The 27,183-nt window shown below is 38.4% G+C and overlaps 1 protein-coding gene across 1 annotated transcript in view; it reads right to left on the bottom strand.

Annotated features, from left to right (window-relative positions):
• ITGA2 (integrin subunit alpha 2) overlaps nucleotides 1-27,183 on the bottom strand; it is a 103,375-nt gene that overhangs the window by 39,908 nt on the left and 36,284 nt on the right. The window contains exons 3-9 of the mRNA XM_029216677.1: nucleotides 13,612-13,721; nucleotides 11,924-12,015; nucleotides 8,700-8,814; nucleotides 8,411-8,538; nucleotides 5,915-6,063; nucleotides 1,051-1,201; nucleotides 590-755 (exon numbers count right to left, since the gene is read on the bottom strand). Of these exons, the coding sequence (XP_029072510.1) occupies nucleotides 590-755; nucleotides 1,051-1,201; nucleotides 5,915-6,063; nucleotides 8,411-8,538; nucleotides 8,700-8,814; nucleotides 11,924-12,015; nucleotides 13,612-13,721 (911 nt within the window). The remainder of the gene's footprint in view (nucleotides 1-589; nucleotides 756-1,050; nucleotides 1,202-5,914; nucleotides 6,064-8,410; nucleotides 8,539-8,699; nucleotides 8,815-11,923; nucleotides 12,016-13,611; nucleotides 13,722-27,183) is intronic.

The raw sequence follows: 27,183 nt of genomic DNA, 5'->3' as shown, positions 1-27,183 counted from the left end.
TCTTTGTTATCTTTTAGACACAAAGTAACATTGATTTCATTTATACTTTAAAATAATTACTAAAATTGGGAATATTTTCTTATGTTTATTGGCCATTTGTATTTTATCTTTTATAAACTACTTACTCATCATTCTTTGTCTATTTTTCTTACTGATGCTATTTAGGAGTTCTCTTTATATAAGGTATATAAGTTAACATTAATAGAACAAGCATGGTAATAAAGAACTCTTTTTTTAAGGTTTTTGAAGAACATATTATTTTATTTTTAATTTTTATTAGAGTATAGTTGATTTACAATATTGTGTTAGTTTCAGGTATAAAGCAAAGTGAGTCAGTTATACATATACATATATCCACTCTTTTTTAGATTCTTTTCCCATATAGGCCATTACAGAGTATTGAGTAGAGTCCCTTGTGCTATACAGTAGGTCCTTATTAGTTATCTATTTTATATACTGTATAGTAGTGTATATATGTCAATCCCAATCTCCCAATTTATCCCTCCCCCCCCCTTACAACCTGGTAAACATCAGTTTGTTTTCTTGAAAAAAATTTGAAAAAAATTCTGGAAAGAAGGAGTTCATTTACCTTCAATGCTGAAAATTTGTTCTCCTAATGTCCCAGCCTTTTCTAGTAGAGCTGCTTCATCAGAAACATTGAAAAAGTATCTTTCTGTTGGAATACTGGCAATTGCTTTAATTTCTTTTATTAAATTTTTAGTATCAAGGGCATTTCTGTTTAAGTACCCAAGAACCTTGAAAATAGAGGAAGAGGGGAGAAGGCCATTAGTGTTGTACTTCAATTTTCCTATTCGTATTTTCTAGGCTATTTCTGAACACAATAGGCCCTCTAGAGAAGTAAATCAAGTAACACTTCCATATCCTCTTCATTGACAGGACTGCAAATCAGCAAGAAGCAGAGGTAGAGTAAAAATATTCTTTTATATTAAGCTATGAACAGCCAATAAGAAAGTGCAGTCTTCAGAAGTGATGTTATAAAGGAATATTTACCCATCAACTGAAAGACAAGTAAAAAGAAAAGCCACTTACTGCTATGCCAAACCTCAGTATATTGTCATCGTTACATTGATCAATTACGGCTTTCAACATTGAACCATCATGGGATTCACCATCAGTTACAACCACCATGACTTTGGTAGCACCTGGTCGTCCACCAGCAGCTGCTGAATAAGCAGAATCTCTGTGGCAGGTAAAAGAAAAACTCAATCAAAAAATAAACTAAACAGGTGGACCTCTGGTTAGAAATATAAATATGAAACTGACTTCTTTGAGCATAACCTACTGTGATTTAGAATTTCTCTGTCAGTGCTGGTGACTTCTGAACTACGTTCTATTCGTAGCTTGTAGAGAAACATATAAAAATATAAATCTTGCTTGGCATTAAAAATAACTTCCATGGTTTCCATGGTGTGTGGGTGTGTGTGTATTTACATCAGGAATCCTTAGAATTATCTTCTGCTAATAAGATTAAACTCATTAAAACTAATCAACAGGGTAAAGATATTCATTCCTGTCATAAATATTACTCATTGGATCTGCATTTATTTTTTTCAACAGTAAATTGTGTTTTAAAAAGTAACAAATATACGTGGTAAAAGAAATCCAAAGCGTTTGGAAAGGTGTAAAACAAAAATTTCACACCAAGCCACTATTCCAAAGGTAATCACTATTATCAGTTTATGTTTCCTTCTAGAAAATGTTTCATCTAGAGAAATATATGCAAAAGTTACTCCTTAAACTTCTATAAAAATAGGAACATATTCTCTGCAGCTGTTTTTCATTTTGATGGAGACTCTCCTCTTTGTCTTTGATTTTGATTTTCTGATTTTATTTCTATACAATTTTTAAAGGTTAATTTCCATTTACAGTTATTACAAAATATTGGCTCTATTCCCCACGGTGTACATCCTTGAGCCCATCTTACACCCAGTAGTTTGTGCCTCCCAGTCCTTCACCCTTATGTTGCCCCTCCCCCACCACTGGTAACCACTAGTTTAGACTTCTCCTTTTTTAATGGCTACATAATATTTCATTATTTTGAGGAACCATAGTTTATTTAACCAATTCCCATTATTAAGCATTTAGGGCATTTTGAGTTTTACAAATAATGCTATAATGAATGTCCTTGTGTATCTATCTTGGCATACTTTTTCGAATGTGTCAGTAGGATAAAATCTTAGCAGAGAAATTATTTAGACAAAGTATTTACACATTTCAAATTCTGCTAAATAAAATACTAAATTGCTCTTCAAAAATTCCACCAATTTAGGCCTTCCCTGGTGGCGCAGTGGTTAAGAATCCACCTGCCAATGCAGGGGACGCGGGTTCGAGCCCTGGTCCGGGAAGATCCCACATACCATGGAGCAACTAAGCCCGTGTGCTACAACTACTGAGCCTGTGCTCTAGAGCTCACAAGCCAAAACTACTGAGCCTGCATGCTGCAACTACTGAAGCCTGTGTGCCTAGAGCCCGTGCTCCACAACAAGAGAAGCCACAACAATGAGAAGCCCACGCACTGCAACAAAGGGTAGCCCCTGCTTGCTGTAACTAGAGAAAGCCCATGCACAGCAATGAAAACCCAATGCAGCCAAAAGTAAAAAACAAACAAATAAATAAATTTATAAAAAAAATAATTCCACCAATTTATACTGCCATCAGTGTACAAAAATGCAATTTTCTCCACCTCCTTTCCATAACAATGAGAATTATTAACTTTTTAATCTGGGATACTCTTATAAGTGAGAAATAATATATAATTGTTATTTTAATATGTACTTTTTCACTATGAAGGATGATGAGTATTTTTAATATGTTTATTAGCCATTTATATTTCTTCCTTCATGAACTCTTGATTTTTATCTTTGCCCATTTTTCTTTGTTTTTCATCACTTTCCTGACAAGTAAGACTTCTGTTAATAAAGAAAATTATCCTTTGTCATATATATTGTAAATAATTGTCAGTTCATGAATCACTGTTTGAAGTTTAGTGATATTAATTCTGTACAGAAATTTTATATTTTGATATAATCAAATCCATTAACTTTTGCATGTGTGTCTTTTATATTTGACATGGTATTTTAAAAGGACTTATCTCTAAGACTTTTCTCTTTAATCACCCAAGTTTTCTCATAGTCTTTTAATGGTTTCATTTTCTTAGATTTAAATTGGTGGTCCAGCTGAAATTTATTTTGATTCAAGGAGTGAGGCAGGGATTCAGCTTTATTTTGTTTCTAGATGTTTAACAAGTTGTCCAACAACTTTTTTTTCTGTCTGTTGGATTCTCTTGTTGCACATTCTTTCTGGTGTCATCATATAGGTTCACTACCACCACCTACATGATGACAAGTTAAAGTCTATATTTGCTTCCATTCATCCCTCCTATCTTCAAGTTTGTGTATTCAATGCATTGAATATTTTCACCTGAAGGTATAAGGAGCTCTTTAAATTCAACATGTGTAAAACTGAGACTATCATTTTATTTCCTAAAGCTTTTTTTGTATTCTATATAGCAGAATATAGAAATATGGAAAAATATTTCTCAGCCAAATTTGAATTCTTGTACTCACATCAAATAATTTTTGAGTGAATTATACTCTTTATGACATACAGTAGAGCTCATGTAGGATTATAAGTTTGCTGAGGGTAGAAACTATGCCTCATTTAGTTTTGATTCCCTGCAGGGCTTGGAACAGTAAATTGTAAGTGTAGGCACTCAGATAAGATCAATGGAAAATGGCAATATTTACTAAAAGAGTATCGGAATGCTATTTGTTGTTGTAAAGAAACCGATGAAGGGCTTCCCTGGTGGCGCAGTGGTTGAGAGTCTGCCTGCCAATGCAGGGGACATGGGTTTGTGCCCCGGTCCGGGAAGATCCCACGTGCCGTGGAGCAGCTGGGCCCGTGAGCCATGGCCGCTGAGCCTGCGCGTCCGGAGCCTGTGCTCCGCAATGGGAAAGGCCACAACAGTGAGAGGCCCGTGTACCACACACACAAAAAAAAGAAACCGATGAAGAAGGAGGAAGAAGAAGAAGAAGAGAAAGAAAATAGAAGTAATTAAATTCCAGAAGGTGTGAGAAGTTAGGTGACTCTCCTAACAATGGAAAGAGTCCTGTTAGCTCGGGAAATTGTGGTGAGACAGGGATCCTGGGGAGAAAAAGTTTTGAAAAGATCATGAAAGCCATGAGTCCCATTTTAACAGAAAGTGGCCATTCTCCTTGAGAAGGAAGCTTGCCAGGCCCCAGGGCTTTTACCAGGGAAAAATGCAACACCCACATTCCCTGCAAAAAATACAGGTCCTTTGCTGTTTCTAACTCCTACGAGGCCATTTTTCTATGTCATCTTAGTCTTCCCGTAAGTCTACTTTACTGGAACAGGACGGGTACTTCACATAATGGCAATTGGCGAGAGGCCTCTGAGATGGCTTGGCTCCAAAGGACATCTTAATAGGGACAAAAATGGTTAACCAAACCAATCATATCTTCTCTTGTAGGGAATCTACTTTTGAGATATATAGGGAGAGTGGGCAGTTGATAGAAGCAGCAACTAGAACACAGAATATACTAAAAAAAGAAGGGACAGATAAAATAGGAAATTCAGAAAAAGAAAGGACAGGATGTGGTCACTGACCAGATATGTGACCTAAGGAGGAGCAGAAAGAATAAAATAAACCATCAAGTTTTTAGTCTGAATGACTAGGGGAAAAGGTGGACACATGAATCAAAATGGCAGAGTCATGAGGAGGGGCAGGGAAAAGAGTAAGGCCAGTTTAGAATGTACTGAATTTGATTAGTGAGCCAACACTCCAAATAAGGATTTTCAGCATCAGCTGGATGCCTGTGTGCATTGTAGGAGAGAGGTCAGGGCTAATGACAAAGCAATGGGGTAACCCAGGCAGGGCTGATGGCTCATGTGTATACAATGGATACAATGCCTAAGAGAACAGGGCTATAAAACAGCGGGCTCTGTGTGGTGAAGAAAAATTAGGAAAAGGAGCCAGTGAAGATGCAAACTTGTTGACAAAAAGTTGGCAGGTTTTCTAGAAGTGTGTGGTGTCATGGCAACTGGAGTAGAAACAGCAGTGCGTGCTCATTATTGTCAACTGTTCAGGGAAGCTAAAGAGGATGAGGCTCAAGGCAGGACCATGTTTACCTGATGGCAGAGCCATAGGTTTCAAGGATGTGGAGAAGGGAGCATAGACACTTCTTTCAAGGAGTTATGGCAGTGGAAGGAAGGAACTCACAACTCGATGAAAAACGGCAGGAAGTAGGTTTAAGGGAAGGTGAACCTACAGTCCTCATTTCTGTTTTAACACTAGGAGAATATTTAGCATTTTTTGTAAAGGTATCTGATTAAAGCAGAGTGAAGATGAAGGTCAGCAGTGCTGAGAAAATAAGAGACACTGAGCAAAGAATTAGGAGAATGTTACATAGCTGTGAAATTCACACTGCCCCAGCCTGTTATAAAGAATGAGCCCTTCAATTCAATTCAGACTTCTAGGTCATTAACACTTAGGAATCTACGGCCCTTCTAAATTTGCATGAAGTGCTCCAGTAGCTCAAGTTGTCTGTGGCCTTGATACATATTAACAAATAAATGCAGATTGCTCCATTGCCAACTTAAACTAAGGTCTTTTAATTTCACTGTACTTACTTCATGTAAAATCTTAAAAAATTATGTAATATCTTATAAAAGTTCTAGAAATCAAAGATTTAAAAATGTCATCCCCTACTGCCTTCTCAAAGTATTCAAGTAACAGAATGTTCAGACTTTTTTTCTCTACTAGTTCTGATTTAAGTGTAGGTACCACATATTTACTTTTCTTCATCTTTCCTTTTTATTACTTATGAGCACTTATATTTTATCAAAATATTAGCCTATTAGCAACATAACTTACCTTGCATACTGAATTGCTTTGAATGTATTTGTGAGGTCTCCACCATACTGGGATGTCTGGGATGTTGCTTTAATCATTTCATCTTTGGTTTTAAAAGTGTTCAGGTTAAACACCACTCTTGGATAATTGGCATATTGAATTAACCCCACCTTCAAGAGAAAAGAAGTTTATTACAGGTTTGTCATTAAGTTATAAATCATTCCTATTTAACCAATATAATAAAAATCGAAAGTGCATTTAGACATGGGCTGATAGCTTAAGGGAATCATTTCCAACTTTTTTCTTAAGAATAGTTATTTTTCTTCCAGTGGAATAACTTCCTGGTCAGAGGCCATCAGTGCAGGGCAGTGTTACTTACTGACAAGCAAGATAATGTGCCATTTGTGTACCATTTGATTCTCAAGAGTAATAGTTGTAGATTTTTAAGCACTGCCATATGGATGAATATTAAGTTCTTAACAGGAGGATTCAAATGATATAAATAGATTTTCTAGTTACCAATGGATATAAACATGTAAACGATTATAAGCAGTCATGGATGGAACAGAACATCTCATCAAGTGAGGATAATTATATAACAAACAAAGAATTATAGTTGAATACAAGAAAAAGTGATGTGCTAATCAATGCGGTCAACATGAATGTTTTTGTTGTGCTGGATTTCCTCTAATCACAGACGTTAGAAAGAAAGCTGCTATACGTGCATTTAGGGCAGGAAGTTTCTGGTCTTCAGGGAAAATGCCATTGGAGAGAGTCTTATTTGAGAGGGCCGAGAGGCAGAACAACTTCTGACCAAGATGTTTGGGCACATACCCTAATCCTTCAGATCAAGGAGGTCAGACACTTCTGTTAACGTCCTTGTTCTCAGCACTGAGATCACCCTCTATGCCTAGGATTTGGGGCTTCCAGAATAGGAATGGTGATGAGGGATCAGTGGTAAAAGGTTCTCTGAAATAGAGGTCAATGTGTAATGAAGATGGGAAGGGCAAGGCCTGGATTTCTGAGTTCAATCAGCTACTTTCTCTAGGAAGGCAGTTAACTAGGCAATGGAAAAATGACAAAAAAATATATTACTGAACCCTCCTCTTTAGGATAGGATGTAAGATTTGAGAGAGAGGAAACGATCAAAAATAACTCTAAGGATTTCAAAATCTAAGGTGATAGGAAGAGAATGGTGACCCCCTGACACAGCCCCATAACTTCTATGTGCAAAAGATAAAGGTGGAAGAGAAGATTTAAAGAAATGTGGTATAGTAGGGCTTAAAGAAAGGTCACATTTAGAACGGAAGAGAAGATACTGAGTAAAATCACCTCTAGAGATGAAGAAGATGCATCGGGATTGGAAGATAGAAGAGGAAGGCCAGGAATTCCACACAAGAGACTATTAAATACGATAAGTCACGTTATGGGGGAAACCCATTCAGAAACAGAGAAAATAAGCAGATACAGATGAAAACTTCTCTTATGAGGGCCTTAACAGTGACGCTCTCCAGAAACCAGTACTATACCTAGTCTTATTTAACAGAAATTTTATTTTATTTTCTGGTGAAAGCCCACAGTGAAACCTCCAAAGTTTTGACAGATACTAATGTCCTCTTGGTATTGAAAAGCAATGTCAATGGGGAAAATATATAACAATATTTTATAATACTGTATAGGGAAGCAGAAAAGCAAATTTCAATATAGATAACTGGAAAGCTTTTCAGAAAAGTGTTCCAACAATTGTTGGCCCCTGGAGCACCAGATGCAACCCAGGAACTAGTAACTCTGTGAATTGATTCCTGTTGATATTGGATCAATGTCCTGCTACAACCAGGATGGCCCATGAAATAGCAGATCCAACAAGAAAGAAAGAAAGAAAAAACCCTGAAACTTAAAAAATGCTATTCAGCGTTATAAAAGCATGACGTTTCTGCTCCTGAGTTTTGCTTGCCTACCTCAGGAAGACAGAAAACCAAATTAAAGACTCTTTAAAACATAAACAGTTATTCAAAAGTATTGAAAAGACTTGTCCTGTGTGAAAAATGGAAGGCTAGACTAGAATATGACAAAAGACTATAAAATAATAAATGATAGAATTACGCTATGAACTTACTTATAAAAATTCAAAGATAATTTTTTCACCAGTAAAGAGTAAGTAAAAGAAAGTCATCATTAGTCCAAGCGTGTGTAAAAAAAATACATATTGGATTTCTAAATGTATTGATTAGTTCATGAGTTAGTGGAGGGAAAAATAAGCATCTAAAGAGAATTAAGATGCTATACACATATCTGATGCCTGAATCAGGAATAGAAATCCAAGCTTAAAGACTAGCATTAGGGGAAGTCATAGATAGAATAACTCAGTGTAGCACAAATTTCAGTTAACTTTCAAGATTACCATTAAAAGCCTTTAATATGGGAATTTGACAAATGCAAAGATAAAGACCTCATCTCTAATAATATTTTCTCAGAACGAAAGCTGTGGGTTAGTGTATATATAATGGATGTCCATACCTGTGTCTTTGTGGGGCCTATATCCAGGCCTTGCACAAATTTTTCCAAAAAGTTCTTTACTGCATCCCAGGGGTAAATACTGTTTGATTCATCACATACAACCACAACATCTATGAGGGAAGGGCAGGCTACACAGGAAACGACGAAAGAAACATATATCCATAGGTAAGGCAAAATCACATCCACATACAAATGAGACAAAGTAAAAAAGGATGGCACTCATTGATACAATTTTTCCCCTCCTTTAATGTAAGGCATTGCTCAGACCCTCTGCACATTCATAACTTACTCTGAACTGCAGGTGAAAAGCTGGTCAGGAGCTGAAAATTGGGACTGACATCAGAGCATAACCCGGTTGTGTAAAACTGACTTCCGCACTGCTGTGCCCACAGGGGACCACAGGTCTTAAAAGAAATGAAAACAATAACAAAACACATGGAAAATGTTAACCCTCCACCTCGCCATTTGTGAAACTCAGGACTATCTCTATTCTAAGACTCTACGAGTCGTCAACTCTTGAAACTGACAAGTCAACAGTGCCTTTGAGAGAAAGTGCACTGGAGCCCACAGAAGGGAGGGAGAGGGTGGCAGATGAGCTGTGCCTGGTGTCAGGTGTCTTGGGGACCGGGGCGCTGGGACTGTCAGTGTAGGGAGGAGCCCATCAGGTCACCCACCAAGCTCGACAAAAGGGGTGCTGTTCTTCCAGAGAACACCCAGGAGAAAAATGCGTGCAAAGTTCATTTTTTGTCTCTCAGATACCTGGGTCTCAGCTGCTTCATCTGTAAAATGAGGATGATCAGACCTCCTCCTAACTTAAGGCTGCTGTGAAGACGAAATGAGTCTATAGCTATAAACACTTAGAACAGTGCTGGGTAAATAGCAAGGGATATACAATTGTTAGCCAGCATCATTATCATTGTTATTCCTTGAACATAGGTCTCCTCCTGTCCCTTCCATTTATACTCTTCAGCAGAAACCCTAAGTCCTCATGTCCCCATGGGCCAGGCAGGCAGCCTGGAAGAGAGCTCCAGCCAGGTGTAGACACCATGGTGAATGAAGAGCCCACGCTTTCTGTGCAGGGCAGACCATTGCGGCTCCTGCCCGTGGGCTGGTGTGCAACAGGCCCCGTGTGGCCAGACCTCCCAAATTCTCAAGGAGAGTCAAAGAGAGAATTTTGTGTGAAAATTTATAGTTAACAAAAACCTGAACCACTCTACATGCTAAACAAACACAAAGGAGGTTCATGAACTGCCCGTTTTTAACTCTGTAGTTATCAAAGTATTTCTTTGAGGACTTCAGAACCCCATACTTCTGGCCCCTAGAACCTTCAGTTATCAAAGCTGGCGTTTGTCTTCTTGTGCACATCATACTCCAACTATTAATATCTCCACTGACCTGACCCCAAAGCTCTCCCTTTCAGCAGCCCTTGAATGCCAAGAACTCCTGATTAAATCATGATTAAATCACGTGGGAAACATTAGATTAAATAATATTCAAATCGTTAGATGTGAAAGGAGAACAAAGGGGGAAGAGAAGTCTAGTGATGATCTTAAAAACAAATCTATATAGTTTAACCTTATGTAAAGCTGTGGACCAATTATTAAAACTTAACTGAAAAGTGTGGACTTGCAAAGAGTGATTGGAAGAATGAAAGGGAACTTATTTGACCCACTTTAATTGTTGGTAGCTCAAAGGAGAAGCAGCTGTGGTCATATTTCATGCTCAATGAACAAGGCATAGTTTTTCCCTTATAAAACTGGTTCATTTTGCCAATTAGGGAGAAATCACTATTGATGCCTTGGGTTAGTATACCGAATAAGATACCAACTACTGATTCCTATATCCCCACCCCCAAGTTGGTTTATCTTAATCACCCTTAAAAATACTAACTCATGAAGTATTAAAAAAGATTTTTTGTTTTAAAAGCAATGGAAAACAGCATTAAGGAGTTGAAATTAGAATATGCCAATTGTTAATGCCAGAACAACATTCCTGCTTTAAGCCCGGAACTTAAGAAGGTTCAAAAAAAAAAAAGGTTCAAAAAAAAAAAAAAATGTGATGATTGTCAGTCTTTTCCACAGAATTCTTAAGAGTATCTTAAGATTTTGACCTTTTAGGTATGGAAAGAAGACTTTGGCTTTTTTCTTTTTTTTTTTTTCTCTTTCCCTCCCTCCCTCCTTCCTTCTACTTGCTACATTGACTGTTAATCTCTCAAATTCTCTTGCAATTTTATTTTATAAATAAGATTTACAAAATGTTTTATTTTGCATATAAAAATCTATAGTTACACATTAAAAATCTGAAGTTACAGACTAAAAACTTTGAAGCACATTCTATAATCCCTGTATCTTAATGTTTTCCTTTCTTAATTTATTCAACTTAAAAAAAAATGACAAAAGCAACCTTATGATAAAGACTTCAGAAGATCATAAACCAGGAAGATTCATTGCAATATTCATTTATGCATTGATCTAACACATATTATAAGCAACACTTAATTCAGTTAGTGGTACCAAGGTCTCTCTAATATCTCTCAGTAAAAATAGAATGATATTGTTCAAAATTGATTACATTTTTAGAGCAATCTGGTTATACACCCAGGCTTTTAAGTTAGCATATCAATGTAGCATGTCATAACCAATGTAAAGTTAAAGTAAACTTTCTAAGACTATTTTAACAGGGCTATACAACTAGGTTACACCTACATGGACTGGCAGAAATGTCAAATGAGACTGGGTTTTTGTTTGCCTTTAAACACTTTTTTTTTTTTTTTGGTGTGTGATGGTTTTCATTTTTTTACAGTTGCATCTTTTCAACAGTTTTCTATGTTATTTTTTTTATTAGTCCCAAGCTCAGGAATTATTCTCTCTTTCAGAAAACTTCCATTTTCTTCTAGTTTTTTATATTAATTTTTTAATTCACTCAGAAGTATATTTGGATATGCAAGTTATTCACCAATTAATTGTCCCCAGACCTCTTGTTAAATAAGGCATTCTCTTTTACTGATTTGTAGTGGTCTTTTCACAGCTTTCTAGAAACTAAATGAGAGTACACATTAACATGAAATAAGATGAGATCAAGCCATGCCTTAAATAATATCAGATTGGTCAATGATTATCAGAAACAATTAAAAATAAAAGTACTTTGTAGCTTTGAAACCTACTTTCTGAATTTGCAGTACCTATCCTGAATGTTCCTACAGGAAGGAGAAATGAGAGCTAGAATTCTGCTGTTATCAACAAATACAAAGCACATTTTCCAAGGGTAAAGAATCGATGTTCCTTCTGATTCCTTTTTCCAAAACATTCTGTGGCAATGGTTTTACTAAATATCTTAAGACGTCTACATATCAACATACTGTTCTTTCCTGTTGGCTCTCCATCTAGCATGTCTTATCCAAAATCAAGCTCAAACATTTAAACCTCAAGATCTGGCTTGCTAGGAGGGATGGTGAGAAGACACTGACTTCATACTTTCTTGAGAGGAATGAGGATTTGAAAAGTAAACACTCACAAGAAATCCTCCCGTTCCCACGTTCCTTGTCAGTGTCAAGCCAAGGCTCATGTTGGTTTTCATCTCAGTAACGTTGGAAATGCTCGTGGAAGCTTTCAAAGGGGAGAAGATTTTTAAGAGTGGTTAAATCATCATTTAAAGCCATTTTTTTTCAATGTACACTCAGGTTTACATGTAGCATTGAATTTAGTGCTCGTGTTATATAATGAAGTGTATGGAAATGAGATGCCTTCAGTGATCTGGCAGCTCATTTAAATATGTGATCACATCTGCAGAATGTGATCCTAGGGGGTGGAGTCTGCAAAGGTCATGGTGGCTCCAGCTAAAGCTTTATTCTGGATTGGAAAAAAAATATCCTTAAAGTGTTATCAAAGAATGCCGTATGGGAGAATCTGGCTCAAAGCAATAGTGAATGAACTTTAAAAGGAAATCATGACACTAGCATGTAGAATAATAGATAAATCTCTCCAACCTTCTCTCTCCCACTCAAACAGGGCATCATCTGCTGTATCCATTCTTGAGCTACTGAACACTGAAACTCTTCTCAATAATATCATTACTTCCTCATATCCTCTAATCTCTGCCAAGGTGTATACATATATATATACATATACATAAAACTACGCTGTTTATGTATATGTGTATACACATAAATTATGCTAAGTAATCTGCTCATATGTATATATACATATGCATAAAATTTCTAAAATAATAAATATATATATATTAGGGGTGAGTATTCCAAAGTTTTATTATATAGTTTATTCCCCATTTCCCAGGATACCTGTTTTAAAACTTCACCCTTCTTCTCAAGCCTCCAAACTCAACCCAGATCCCATCACTCTCTACTGCAAAGAAGATAATCACACTTGAAGGATAATCTCAACTTCTCTCATCTTTACCTAAAGGTCCTTCTAGAATTCTGACTTCTCTCTTTCCTTTGTGTTTCAGAGAAGAGAGCATTCTTCCTAAGACTCATTTTCCCAGGTACCAGAGACATTAATTCCATCCAGTTAACTTTATTCTTGACCAGTAGTCACTCCCTTTTTATTGCCTCCTTCCACTCTCCCTACAAATAGGATCATCTCTTTTTTATTAGAAAAATTGTCTCTTAATCCTGCTACCTTATCAAACTATTTTCCCAATTCTCCTTCACTACTTAACTTCTGGAAAGAGAGGTCTACTCTTGTGGATAATTAAAACACCAATTGCAAACAATTACAAAGAATTCCAAACTGTGAATTTTTTTTAGTAGAATGAAATCATTTAGACATGACCAGAAATAAAGAGTGTTCCTCAGCACGCCCAAAATCAGCCCTAGTACTGATGTTTCTATACTTAATGGTTTGTTTTGAGGAGGGAGAGAAGTATGGATAGTCTCAGATTTCTATAAGTAACCAGCAAAATAATCCTACATGTCGGTGGAAACCGGTCCACAGTCTGGGGATAGATGGCCCAGGAGGCAGCACGTTTCCCATGCATCCATCTTTCTTAATCAGGTCATCAAACTGTGTTGGAAATTTGAATACAGCTGGGCCCCATATGACTACAGACATAAAAGCAACAAAAGCTGTCTATATTCCTTAAACACAAAACTATGATTGGTTTTGTTGTTATTTTTCAGCTGGGTATATAACAAATGAGATTTTGTTATGTGTAAAATAATCACATTGCTAATTATAACTTACTTTGCAAATTCAGTTTTTCACATGCAGTGGTGGATAGATCAACAGGACATTTATACACATCTCCCATTCGGTTCTCAGGAAAGCCACTCCATGGTGAACCAACCAGTAACCTAGAAATAGGGATTTTATTTTCCATTAGACATAAAGTGTTAGCTATAGTTTCTTAAAGATAAAGCTGACCACAAAGCAGTAAAAAAAAACAAATTTAATTTCAATTTTTAATAAGTGAACAGTTTCTATTTGCTCAGCTATAATTTGCTCTCCTTCTTTTCCTCTTAGCTGATCAAGATCCTTGATGAACATCTACAGTACAGCTGTCTTGCCACACACCTGGGAGGTCTCTCTAAAGCAGTTCTGTCCAACAGAAATATAATGCAAGCCATAAATGTGGGCACATATGTAATTTTAAGTTTTCTAGTGGCCACATTAATAAAACAAAAAAGCAACAGGTGAAATTAACTTAAATAATATATTTTATTTAACTCAATATATCCACACTAGCATGCAATCAATATTAAAGTTATTAATTAGCTATTTGATATCCTTTTTTCCACACTAAGTGTTTGAAATTCACTGTGTATATTCTGAGCACATATCAGTGTAGACAAGTAATATTTCAAGTGTTCAGTACCCATGGGCGGCCAGTGGCTCTTTGGTCAGCATAGCTCTAAAGAATGAAACGATATTAAAATCTAAAGTGAAAACTAACATTTGTCCAGTGCTTTCTATGCCCTAAGCACTTTTATATGTTATTTAGGGAGCAGATGAGCTATCTAAATGGCTTTATGCTTACTGTCTATAAAAGGGAATCTTCAGCAAAAATAAAGAGCAAGTGTACTGTGGGGCTCTCCTTATGTGTATCATGTTTATAGCCGGAATACAGAACACTGAGGTCAGAGACGGGTGCTAACATCTTCCCTTTGGTTAGTTCACTTCCTACAGAGTTTTTCCAGTAAGAGACTATGCATTTCCCTGTAGAACCACTCACTCGACATTTCTGGCCACAGAAGAATGGACAGAAAGAGTCCATGTAACAGCCTGATCTTTAGAAACTCCTGTATGTTAATTCCTCAGCAGCATCCAGTGACTAAGGAAGCATATTTGACTGAACATTTTTTCCTTGTCAAAGTTGGGAAGGATTAGATTATTGATCTATGAAACTTAAATTCTTTCATGTCGGGCTTCCCTGGTGGCGCAGTGGTTGAGAGTCCACCTGCCGACGCAGGGCACACGGGTTCGCGCCCCGGTCCGGGAGGATCCCACATGCCGCGGAACGGCTGGGCCCGTGAGCCACGGCCGCTGAGCCTGCGCGTCCGGAGCCTGTGCTCCGCAACGGGAGAGGCCACAGCAGTGAGAGGCCCGCACACCGCCAAAAAAAAAATTCTTTCATGAGGCTTCTGTCTAAATATTTTAACATTACTGATTAAACAACATGTGCCCAATTAAGTGCTACAGTGGATAAAAAAGTCTAAGGTACATTTCTACTAACTTAGTAAAACTGTTTAAAATACATAACAAGTAAAATAATAATCATACAGGGCTTCCCTGGTGGCGCAGTGGTTGGGAGTCCGCCTGCCGATGCAGGGGACACGGGTTCGTGCCCCGGTCCAGGAAGGTCCCACATGCCGCGGAGCGGCTGGGCCCGTGAGCCATGGCCGCTGAGCCTGCGCATCCGGAGCCTGTGCTCCGCAACAGGAGAGGCCACAGCAGTGAGAGGCCCACGTACCGCAAAACAAAACAAAACAAATAATCATACAAATGAGTAGAAAGATACGAATAAGTTCCCCTTCCTGAAAAAAAGTAAAATGGTCTAAGGAAGCAAAAATGGACATCAAAGGATGAGGCTGGTAGTCAGCATTCTTAACAGAGGGAACACCATGAACAATCATGGAAAGAGGAAAATACAAATTATTTTGAAAGAGAGTTAATGATTCAGTAATAGTCTTCTCCCCTTATTCATCTTATACAATTATTTTCAAAATAATATTTTATAGAGCATTCTAGAATACTTTTTTTGAATATTCGTTTTATTTATTTTCTTTATTTTTTTGGCTGTGTCAGTTCTTAGTTCTGGCACACGAGATCTTTGCTGAGGCATTCAGGATCTTTCGTTACAGCGCGTGGGCTCTTCATTGCGGTGCACAGGCTTCTCTCTAGTTGTGTCGTGCGGGTTTTCTCTCTCTAGTTGTGGTGTGCAGGGTCCAGGGTGCATGGGCTCTGTGGTTTGCAGCACGCAGGCTCTCTTGTTGAGGTACACAAGCTCAGTAGTTGTGGCACAAGTGCTTAGTTGCCTGGCTGCATGTGGGATCTTAGTTCCCCAACCAGGGACTGAACGTGCGTCCCCTGCATTGGAAGGCAGATTCTTTACCACTGGACCACCAGGGAAGTTCCTAGAATACTTTAAAACAGCAAACTTTGATTAAGGTTAGAGTTGAAAGTTTTTGTCTTCTTCTGAGCAGATACTTTACCTAATTTACCTGTTAAAATACTGCTTATAGAAATCATCAACAAAACAAAAAGACAACCTACTGAATGGGAGAAAATATTTACAAATGATAAGACTGATAAGGGGTTAATATACAAAATATATAAACAGCTCATACAACTCAACATCAAAGAAAAAAAACAATAAAAAAAAAAGGGGAGGGAGGAACTTCAAGACGGTGGAGGAGAAAGACGTGGAGATCACCTTCCTTCCATAACTACATCAAAAATACACCTACTTGTGGAACAACTCCTACAGAACACCTACTGAATGCTTGCAGAAGACCTCAGACTTCCCAAAAGGCAAGAAACTTCCCACATACCTGGGTAGGGCAAAAGAAAAAACAGAGACAAAAGGATAGGGACGGGACTTGCACCAGTGGGAGGGAGCCGTGAAGGAGGAAAAGTTTCCACACACTAGGAAGCCCCTTCACTGGTGGGGATGGAGGGTGGGCAGGGGGGGAAGCTTTGGAGTCATGGAGGAGAGTGCAGCAACAGGGGTGCAGAGGGCAAAGTGGACAGATTCCCGCACAGAGGATCAGTGCCGACCGGCACTCACCAACCTGAAAGACTTGTCTGCTCAACCGCTGGGTCGGGTGGGGGCTGGGAGCTGAGGCTCGGGCTTCGGAGGTCAGATCCCAGGGACGGGACTGGGGGTGGCTGCATGAACACAGTCTGAAGGGGGCTAGTGCACCACAGCTAGCCGGGAGGGAGTCTGGGAAAAAGTCTGGATTTGCCTAAGAGGCAAGAGACCATTGTTTCGGGGTGTGCGAGGAGAGGGGATTCAGAGCACCGCCTAAATGAACCCCAGAGACAGGCATGAGCCACGGCTATCAGCGTGGACACCAGAGACGGGCATGAAATACTAACGCTGCTGCTGCAGCCACCAAGAAGCCTATGTGCAAGCACGGGTCACTATCCACACCTCCCGTCCTGGGAGCCTGTGCAGCCCGCCATTGCCAGCGTTCCATGATCCACGGACAACTTCCCTGGGAGAATACACAGCGTTCCTCAGGCTGTTGCAATGTCTCGCCAGCCTCTGCCACCGCAGGCTCACCCTGCATTCCAGTTATAACTACCATACCCCTCCCTTCCCCTGGCCTGAGTGAGCCAGAGCCCCGGAATCATTGCTCCTTTAACACCCTCCTGTCTGGGTGAAGAACAGATGCCAAAGGGCGACCTACCTGCAGAGGCAGGGGGAAATCCAAAGCTGAACCCTAGGAGCTGTGCAAACAAAGAAGAGAAAGGGAGATCTCTCCATGCAGCATCAGGAGCAGCGGATTAAATCTCCACAATCAACTTGATGTACCCTGCATCTGTGGAATACCTGAATAGACAACGAATCATCCCAAAACTGAGGCGGTGGACTTTGGGAGCAAGTGTAGACTTGGGGTTTGCTTTCTGTGTCTAATTTGTATCTACTTTTATGTTTATCTTAGTTTAGTATTTCCAGCTTATTATCATTGGTAGATTTGTTTATTGATTTGTTTGCTCTCTTCTTTTTTATATATATATGTATATATATTTTTCTTTTTTGTGATTGTGTATGTGTACACTTCCTTGTGTGATTTTGTCTGTATAGGTTTGCTTTTACCATCTGTCCTAGGGTTCTTTCTGTCCATTTCTTTTTAGTATAGTTTTTAGTGCTTGTTATCATTGGTGGGTTTGTGGGATGGGTTGCTCTCTTTTTTAACTTTTTATTTATTTTAATAATTTTTTAATTTTAATAACTTTATTTTTATTTTTTCTTTCTTTCTTTTTTATTTCTTTTCTCCCTTTTCTTCTGAGCCGTGTGGCTGACAGGGTCTTAGTGTTCCACCCAGGTGTCAGGCCTGAGCCTCTGAGGGGGGAGAGCCAAGTTCAGGACACTGGTCCACCAGAGACTTCCTGGCCCCTCATAATGTCAATTGGTGAGAATTCTCCCAGAGATCTCCATCTCAATGCTCAGACCCAGCTCCACTCAACAATCAGTAAGCTCCAGTGCTGGATTTCCCATGCCAAACAACTAGCAAGACAGGAACACACCACCACCCATTAGCAGAGAGGCTGCCTAAAATCATAATAAGGTCACAGACACCCCAAAACACACCACTGGACGTGGTCCTGCCCACCAGAAAGACAAGATCCAGACTCACCCATCAGAACACAAGCACCAGTCCCCTCTACCAGGAAGCCTACACAAACCACTGAACCAAACTTACCCACTGGGGGCAGACACCAAAAACAATGGGAACTATGAACTTGTAGCCTGTTAAAAGGAAACCCCAAACACAGTAAGTTAAGCAAATTAAGAAGGCAGAGAAATACACAGCAGATGAAGGAGCAAGGTAAAAACCCACCAAACAAATGAAGAGGAAATATGCAGTCTACCTGAAAAAGAATTCAGAGTAATGATAGTAAAGATGATGCAAAATCTTGGAAATAGAATGGAGAAAATACAAGAAACATTTTAACAGGGACCTAGAAGAACTAAAGAGCAAACAAACAATGATGAACAACACAATAAATGAAATTAAAAGTTCTCTAGAAGGAATCAATAGCAGAATAACTGAGGCAGAAGAATGGATAAGTGACCTGGATGATAAAATAGTGGAAATAACTACTGCAGAGCAGAATAAAGAAAAAGAATGAAAAGAATTTAGGGCAGTCTCGGAGACCACTGGGACAACATTAAATGCACCAACATTCCAGTTATAGGGGTCCCAGAAGATGAAGTGAAAAAGAAAAGGACTGAGAAAATGTTTTGAAGAGATTATAGTTGAAAGCTTCCCTAATACGGGAAAGGAAATAGTCAGTCAAGTCCAGGAAGAACAGAGAGTCCCATGCAGGATAAATCCAAGGAGAAACATGCCAAGACACATAGTAATCAAACTATCAAAAATTAAATACAAAGAAAAAATATTAAAAGCAGCAAGGGAAAACCAACAAATAACATACAAGGGAATCCCCATAATGTTAACAGCTGATCTTTCAGGAGAAACTCTACAAGCCAGAAGGGAGTGGTAGGACATATTTAAAGTGATGAAAGGGAAAAACATACAACCAAGATTACTCTACCCAGCAAGGATCTCGTTCAGATTTGATGGAGAAATTAAAACTTTTACAAACAAGCAAAAGCTAAGAGAATTCAGCACCACCAAAGCAGCTTTACAACAAATGCTAAAGGAACTTCTCTAGGCAGGAAACACAAGAGAAGGAAAAGACCTACAACAACAAACCAAAAACAATTAAGAAAACGGTAATAGGAACATACATATGGTTAATTACCTTAAAGCAAACGGATTAAATGCTCCAACCAAAAGACACAGACTGGCTGAATGGATACAAAAAACAAGACCCATATATATGCTGTCTACAAGAGACCCACCTCAGACGTAGGGACACATAGAGACTGAAAGTGAGGGGATGGAAAAAGATATTCCATGCAAATGGAAATCAAAAGAAAGCTGGAGTAGCAATTGTCATATCACACAAAATAGACTTTAAAATAAAGACTATTAGAAGAGATAAAGAAGGACACTACATAATGATCAAGGGATCGATCCAAGAAGAAGATATAACAATTGTAAATACTTACGCACCCAACATAGGAGCACCTCAATACATAAGGCAAATACTAACAGCCATAAAAGGGGAAATCGACAGTAACACAAACAGAGTAGGGGACTTTAACACCCCACTTTCACCAATGGACAGATCATCCAAAATGAAAATAAATAAGGAAACACAAGGCTTAAATGATACATTAAAAAAGATGGACTTAATTGATATTTATAGGACATTCCATTCAAAAAAACCAGAATACACATTTTTCTCAAGTGCTCATGGAACATTCTCCAGGATAGATCATATATTGGGTCACAAATCAAGCCTTGGTAAATTTAAGAAAATTGAAATCGTATCAAGTATCTTTTCTGACCACAACACTATGAGCCAAGATATCAATTACAGGAAAAGATCTGTAAAAAATACAAACACATGGAGGCTAAACCATACACTACTAAATAACCAAGAGGTCACTGAGGAAATCAAAATATATCTAGAAACAAATGACAATGAAAACACAACAACCAACACCTATGGGATGCAGCAAAAGCAGTTCTAAGAGGGAAGTATATAGCAATACAATCCTACCTCAAAAAATAAGAAAAATCTCAAATAAATAACCTAAACTTACACCTAAAGCAATTAGAGAAAGAAGAACCAAAAAAACCCCAAAGTTAGCCCAAGGAAAGAAGTCATAAAGATCAGATCAGAAATAAATGAAACGAAATGAAGGAAATGATAGCAAAGGTCAATAAAACTAAAAGGTGGTTCTCTGAGAAGATAAAGAAGATTGATAAACCATTAGCCAGGCTCATCAAGAAAAAAAGGGAAAAGACTCAAATCAACAGAATTAGAAATGAATACGGAGGAGTAACAACTGACACTGCAGAAATACAAAGGATCATGAGAGATTACTACAAGCTACTATATGCCAATAAAATGGATAACCTGGAAGAAATGGACAAATTCTTAGAAAAGCACAATCTTCTGAGACTGAAGCAGGAAGAAATAGAAAATATAAACAGACCAATCACAAGCACTGAAATTGAAACTATGATTAAAAATCTTCCAACAAACAAAAGCCCAGGACCAGATGGCTTCACAGGCCAATTTTATCAAACATTTAGAGAAGAGCTAATACCTATCCTTCTCAAACTCTTCCAAAATAGAGCAGAGCAAGGAACACTCCCAAACTCATTCGATGAGGTCACCATTACCCTGATACGAAAACCAGACAAAGATGTCACAAAAAAACGACAACTACAGGCCCATAGCACTGATGAACATAGGTGCAAAAATCCTCAACAAAATGCTAGCAAACAGAATCCAACAGCACACTAAAAGGATCATACACCATGATCAAGTGGGGTTTATCCCAGGAATGCAAGGATTCTTCAATATATGCAAATCAATCAATGTGATACACCATATTAACAAACTGAAGGAGAAAAAGCATATGATCATCTCAGTAGATGCAGAAAAAGCTTTTGACAAAATTCAACACCCATTTATGATAAAAACCCACCAGAAAGTAGGCATAGGGGGAACTTACCTCAACATAATAAAGGCCATATATGACAAACCCACAGCCAACATCATTCTCAATGGTGAAAAACTGAAACCATTTCCTCTAAGATCAGGAACAAGACAAGGTTGCCCACTCTCACCACTATTATTCAACACAGTTTGGAAGTCCTAGCCACGGTAATCAGGGAAGAAAAAGAAATCAAAGGAATCTAAATCGGAAAAGAAGAAGTAAAACTGTCACTCTTAGCAGATGACATGATACTATTCACAGAGAATCCTAAAGATGTTACCAGAAAACTACTAGAGCTATCAATGAATTTGGTAAAGTAGCAGGATACAAAATTAATGTACAGAAATCTCTTGCATTTCTACACACTAATGATGAAAAATCTGAAAGAGAAATTAAGGGAACACTCCCATTTACCACTGCAACTAAAAGAATAAAATACCTAGGAATAAACCTATCTAGGTAGACCTGTATGCAGAAAACTGTAAGACACTGATGAAAGAAACTAAAGACGATACAGACAGATGGAGAGATATACCATGTTCTTGGACTGGAAGAATCAACATTGTGAAAATGACTATACTATAGAATTCAGTACAATCTCTATCAAATTACCAATGGCATTTTTCACAGACAGAACAAAAAATTACACAATTTGCATGGGAACACAAAAGATCCCAAATAGCCAAAGCAATCTTGAGAAAGAAAAACGGAGCTCGAGGAATCAGGCTCCCAGACTTCAGACTATACTACAAAGCTACAGTAATCAAGACAGTACGGTACTGGTACAAAAACAGAAATATAGATCAATGGAACAGGATAGAAAGCCCAGAGATAAACCCACACACATATGGTCACCTTATCTTTGACAAAGGAGGCAAGGATATACAATGGAGAAAAGAAAGCCTCTTCAATAAGTGGTGCTGGGAAAACAGGATAGCTACATGTAAAAGAATGAAATTAGAACACTCCCTAACAGCATACACAAAAATAAACTCAAAATGGATTAGAGACCTAAATGTAAGACACTATAAAACTCTTAGAGGAAAATATAGGCAGAACACTGTATGACTTAAATCACAGCAAGATCCTTTTTGACCCACCTCCTGGAGAAATGGAAATAAAAACAAAAATATACAAATGGGACCTAATGAAATTTAAAAGCTTTTGCACAGCAAAGGAAACCATAAACAGGATGAAAAGACAACCCTCAGAATGGTAGAAAATATTTGCAAACGAAGCAACTGACAAAGGATTAATCTCCAAAATATACAAGCAGCTCATGCAGTTCAACATCAAAGAACAAACAACCCAATCCAAAAATGGGCAGAAGAGCTAAATAGACATTTCTCCAGAGAAGATATACAGATTGTCAACAAACACATGAAATGATGCTCAACATCACTAATCATTAGAGAAATGTAAATCAAAACTACAATGAGGTATCATCTCACAGTGGTCAGGATGGCCATCATCAAAAAAAATCTACAAACGATAAATGCTGGAGAGGGTGTGAAGAAAAGGGAACCCTCCCACGCTGTTGGTGGGAATGTAAATTGGTACAGCCACTATGGAGAACAGTATGGAGGTTCCTTAAAAAACTAAAAATAGAATTACCATACGACCCAGCAATCCCACTACTGGGCATATATCCTGAGAAAACCATAATTCTAAAAGAGTCATGTACCACATTGTTCACTGCAGCACTATTTACAATAGCCAGGTCATGGAAACAACCTAAGTTTCCACTGACACATGAATGGATAAAGAAGGTGTGGCACATATATACAATGGAATATTATTCAGCTATAAAAGGAAACGAAATTGAGTTATTTGTAGTGAGGTGGATGGACCTAGAGTCTGTCATACAGAGTGAAGTAAGTCAGAAAGAGAAAAACTACCATAAGCTAACACATAAGTATGGAATCTAAAAATAAATAAATAAATAAAAAATGGTTCTGAAGAACCTAGGGGCAGGACAGTAATAAAGACGCAGACATAGAGAATGGACTTGAGGACACGGGGAGGGGAAAGGGTAAGCTGGGATGAAGTGAGAGAGTGGCGTGGACATATATACACTACCAAACGTAAAACAGATAGCTAGTGGGAAGCAGCCACATAGCACAGGGAGATCAGCTCCATGCTTTGTGACTACCTAGAGGGGTGGGATAGGGAAGGTGGGAGGTAGACGCAAGAGGGAGGGGATATGGGGATATATGTATATGTATAGCTGATTCACTTTGTTATACAGCAGCACCTAACACACCATTGTAAAGCAATTATACTCCAAAAAAGACGTTTAAAAAAAAAAAGGGCAGAAGACCTGAATAAACGCTTTTCCAAAGACATACAGATGGCCAATAGGCACATGGAAAGATCCTTAACATCATCAATCATCAGAGAAATGCAAATTAAAACCACAATGAAATAGCACTTCACACCTGTCAGAATAGCTATCATCAAAAACACCACAAATAACAAATGTTGGTGAGGATGTGGAGAAAAGACAGCCCTCGTACACTCTTGGTGGGAATGTAAATTGGTACAGCCACTATGGAAAACAGTATGGAGGTTTCTCAAAAAATTAAAAATAGAACTACCATATGACCCAGCAATTCTACTTCTGGGTATTTATCTGGGGAAAAAACAAAAACAAGAACAAAAAACCCCACTAATTTGAAAAGATATGTGCACCCCAATGTTCAAATCAGCATTTTTTACAATTTCCAAGATATGAAAGCAACCTAAGTGTCCATCAACAGATGAATGGATAAAGAAGATGTGGTATACACACACACACACACACACACACACACACAAGAATACTATTTAGCCATAAAAAATGAATGAAATTTTGCCATTTGCAACAACATGAATGAACTTGGAGGGTATTATGTTTAGTGAAATAAGTCAGACAGAGAAAGACAAATACTGTATGATATCACTTCTATGTGGACTCTAAAAAGTAAAACACACTTGTGAATACAACAAAAAGGAAACAGACTCACAGATACAGAGAACAAACTAGTGGTTATCAGTGCAGAGAGGGAAGGGAGGAGGGCAATATAGGGGTAGAGGATTAAGAGGCACAAATTACTATGTATAAATAAATAAGCTATTAAGGATATATAGTACAACACAGGGAATATAGTCAATATTTTATAATAACTATAAATGGAACATAACCTTTAAAAATTGTGAACCACAATCTGTATACCTGAAATACAAATAGAAATAGGATTGAAATAATGGCTATTAGTAAGTCCCAATATTCACTTTAATGGAGGGAGAGAATCATAGAGCAGGATTTGAAGTGCATGTTTGAACATATCTGATGTTCTTCAAATTCATGACAACTCGGAGGAAGTTAGGAAACTTATGGAGAGTCTGTATTGTAAAAACTATCTTCCAGCAGCTCAATTTTTCTCCATTTGTACAAATCTCTGGTCTTCATTCCATAGTGGAAATACACAGTATTACCTCTGATCTTTGTGTGCAGGATACATCTTAAAATTTAAGAAAGAAAGAGAGTGAAAAAGAATATACATATATATACACACACACACACACACATATATATTTAATCACTTAGCTGTACACCTGAAACTAACATTATAAATTAACTATACATCAATAAAAATTTCTTTAATAAAGAAAGAGAGAGATAATCTGGCCCTTGCTTACTTTTCCAGCCCTGTTTTCTCCTGGTACATTCCTGAAATTCTGTATTTTAGTCATTAGGCTCTGATCTGGTGGAGGAGCTGAGTTCTTCTTGCTTCTAAACCTTCACACATGCTGTTCCCTGCCTGGGAAATTCTGCTCATTAGTTATGTCTCTCATTAGACAACCACTTCTTCCAGAAAGTCACCTGGTTCTTCCACATTTGAGCAAGGTGGATTCCTGAAGACTTCATAGCCTCTGAGCTTTCCCTGTCCCAGTTTTCATCACGTTACCCTGGAAGTCCTTGCCTCCTGACTAAATTCCCCCTAGAGAGGAAAAGTTCATGGGGACTAGGAATCGAGACTATAGCACTGAGTGACTAGGTGTTGAACAAATGATTGAAAACACAAGTGAACAAACGAATGGATGATTCTACATTATTTTTTAAAAATTTTTATTGGAGTATAGTTGATTTACAATGTTGTGTTGATTCTACATTATTACCTAAGAGAATTCTCTTACTTGAGGAAAAGTTGAGTAGAAAATTTTTAGTTCTGTTTTTATTGAGGAGCATTTCTTTCTGTCCAAATTGAAGAAAAAACAGACAAACAAGAAGAGGTGAAAAAACTCCACCAAGTTGAGAGGAAAGCATTATATGGTCACTGTTCTGTCTGCTGTTCCTGATTCAGTCTCCACATATCCATGATGTGTCTAACTTGTGTCTTTATTTTTTAAACAAAAGCTGACTGAGGAGTCTGTAGGGAACAACATGGCACCTGATAGCAAGAAACTATAATAGGAAGTGTGGCTTTGCCCCTTTACATGCTGGGAATTGATATTAATTACAGCAAATCTTACAACAGCTGGTACTGAATGAGAGTCTTTCTGAACATTATTAACTTTCTGTGCAAAACGAGTCTGAGATTATGTTATCTCCATTTTCCATATAGAATCGCTGAGACACAGAGAGATGAGCAACTTACTCATATTCACCTAGGTCGTGAGAGCCAAGCACAACTGATTCTGACGCCCAAGCTCTTGACCCTTAGGCTATTTATTCTCTTTCCGATTGGTGGCAAGAAGGCCTGGCAAAGGGCCCAGGTTGGGAAAACTGTCTGAACAGATGGGTTGGGCTCCAGAATCATCAAGGAGTAGGAACAGGAACCTGAGGGTCAGGCCACACCTACTGAGACGGGGGGCGTACTGTTTACAGACAGGGAAGAGCAGCGTATGTTCAGATGGTCCCAAATGTGGCCATTTGCGTGGCTTCTACTGTGCACCTTTCCCACCCACCCTCTGCATATTCCAGAGAAACACACTGAGAAACAAAAGTTTAGTGTTTCTCACCTAAAATTTAACCATTTTGTTCCTCAGAGCCTCCAGCAGTAAAGCTGTACCACTAGCTACCTGTTTTCTCAGTAAGAAAGCTCAAAAGGCCACTTGCTGTTTCCCATCGACATTCCCTGTACACTGTCTCCCCACCCCCTCCTATCCCCTCCCAGAATTCATGATTTGACAACCTCGAGGCTCTGGGCGATGATGACATCTCCACCACCACCGTGAAAGTTGCCCCCGCCACACACCCCATTCCTCAGACAGGAAGAAGAGAAGGCAAGCATCTGTGCAGCTGTGTGCCCCTTAACAAGGAATTTATGAAAGGAGCTGAGATTCTCACACAGAACACATCAATCTCTGGCAGCGTTACGCCATATTGAACTCTTAACCCCAAACAATGGAGGACAGTGGTAACCAGACCATTTTGGTGACTGCTGAAGAACAGCAAGGATATCCTCATCGTGCATGATTCATTCTTTAAATACTGTGAACCACATTAGGAAGTCACAGGTCATACTAGTGACTACAGAGAATGTTTGTAAAACCATTGCTCACCTCCTTTATTGGCAGTGTTTCCAGTAGATTCTCCTCCTCCCTTGCACCTAGTGAAATCCTTGTTCCTGACAACTCACCCTCACGAGGAAAGGCTATGACATCACCCATGGTTACTCCGAGGGAACTGTGACATTCTCAAATTAATCAGACAGAAAGATGAGGGAGGCAGATATATTTATCTATAAAATTTTACGTAATCAGCTGTGGCAGGAAGAAACATGCCAGGAGAGAATGTTACAGAGGTGTGGAATAGGATACGTTGGTAGGTAAACCCTGCTGAAATGTGGCAAAGCCTCTTTGAAGTTATGGATTTAATTTAATCACAACCAGACAAGGAGCTGCGTGAACAGTCGTGCGTGCTGATTCTCAAAACAAAACAAAATCCCAAGATATAAACTCCTCTTTTCCTACAGTGAAACTGGGAATTCTTCCAAGACTACTTAAAATAACACTTACTG

The sequence above is a fragment of the Monodon monoceros genome, unplaced genomic scaffold, assembly GCF_005190385.1.
Source record: "Monodon monoceros isolate NGI ecotype Baffin Bay Population unplaced genomic scaffold, NGI_Narwhal_1 Super_Scaffold_12, whole genome shotgun sequence".
Classification (NCBI taxonomy): Eukaryota; Metazoa; Chordata; class Mammalia; order Artiodactyla; family Monodontidae; genus Monodon; species Monodon monoceros.
This window is presented reverse-complemented; position numbering and strand designations above follow the sequence as displayed.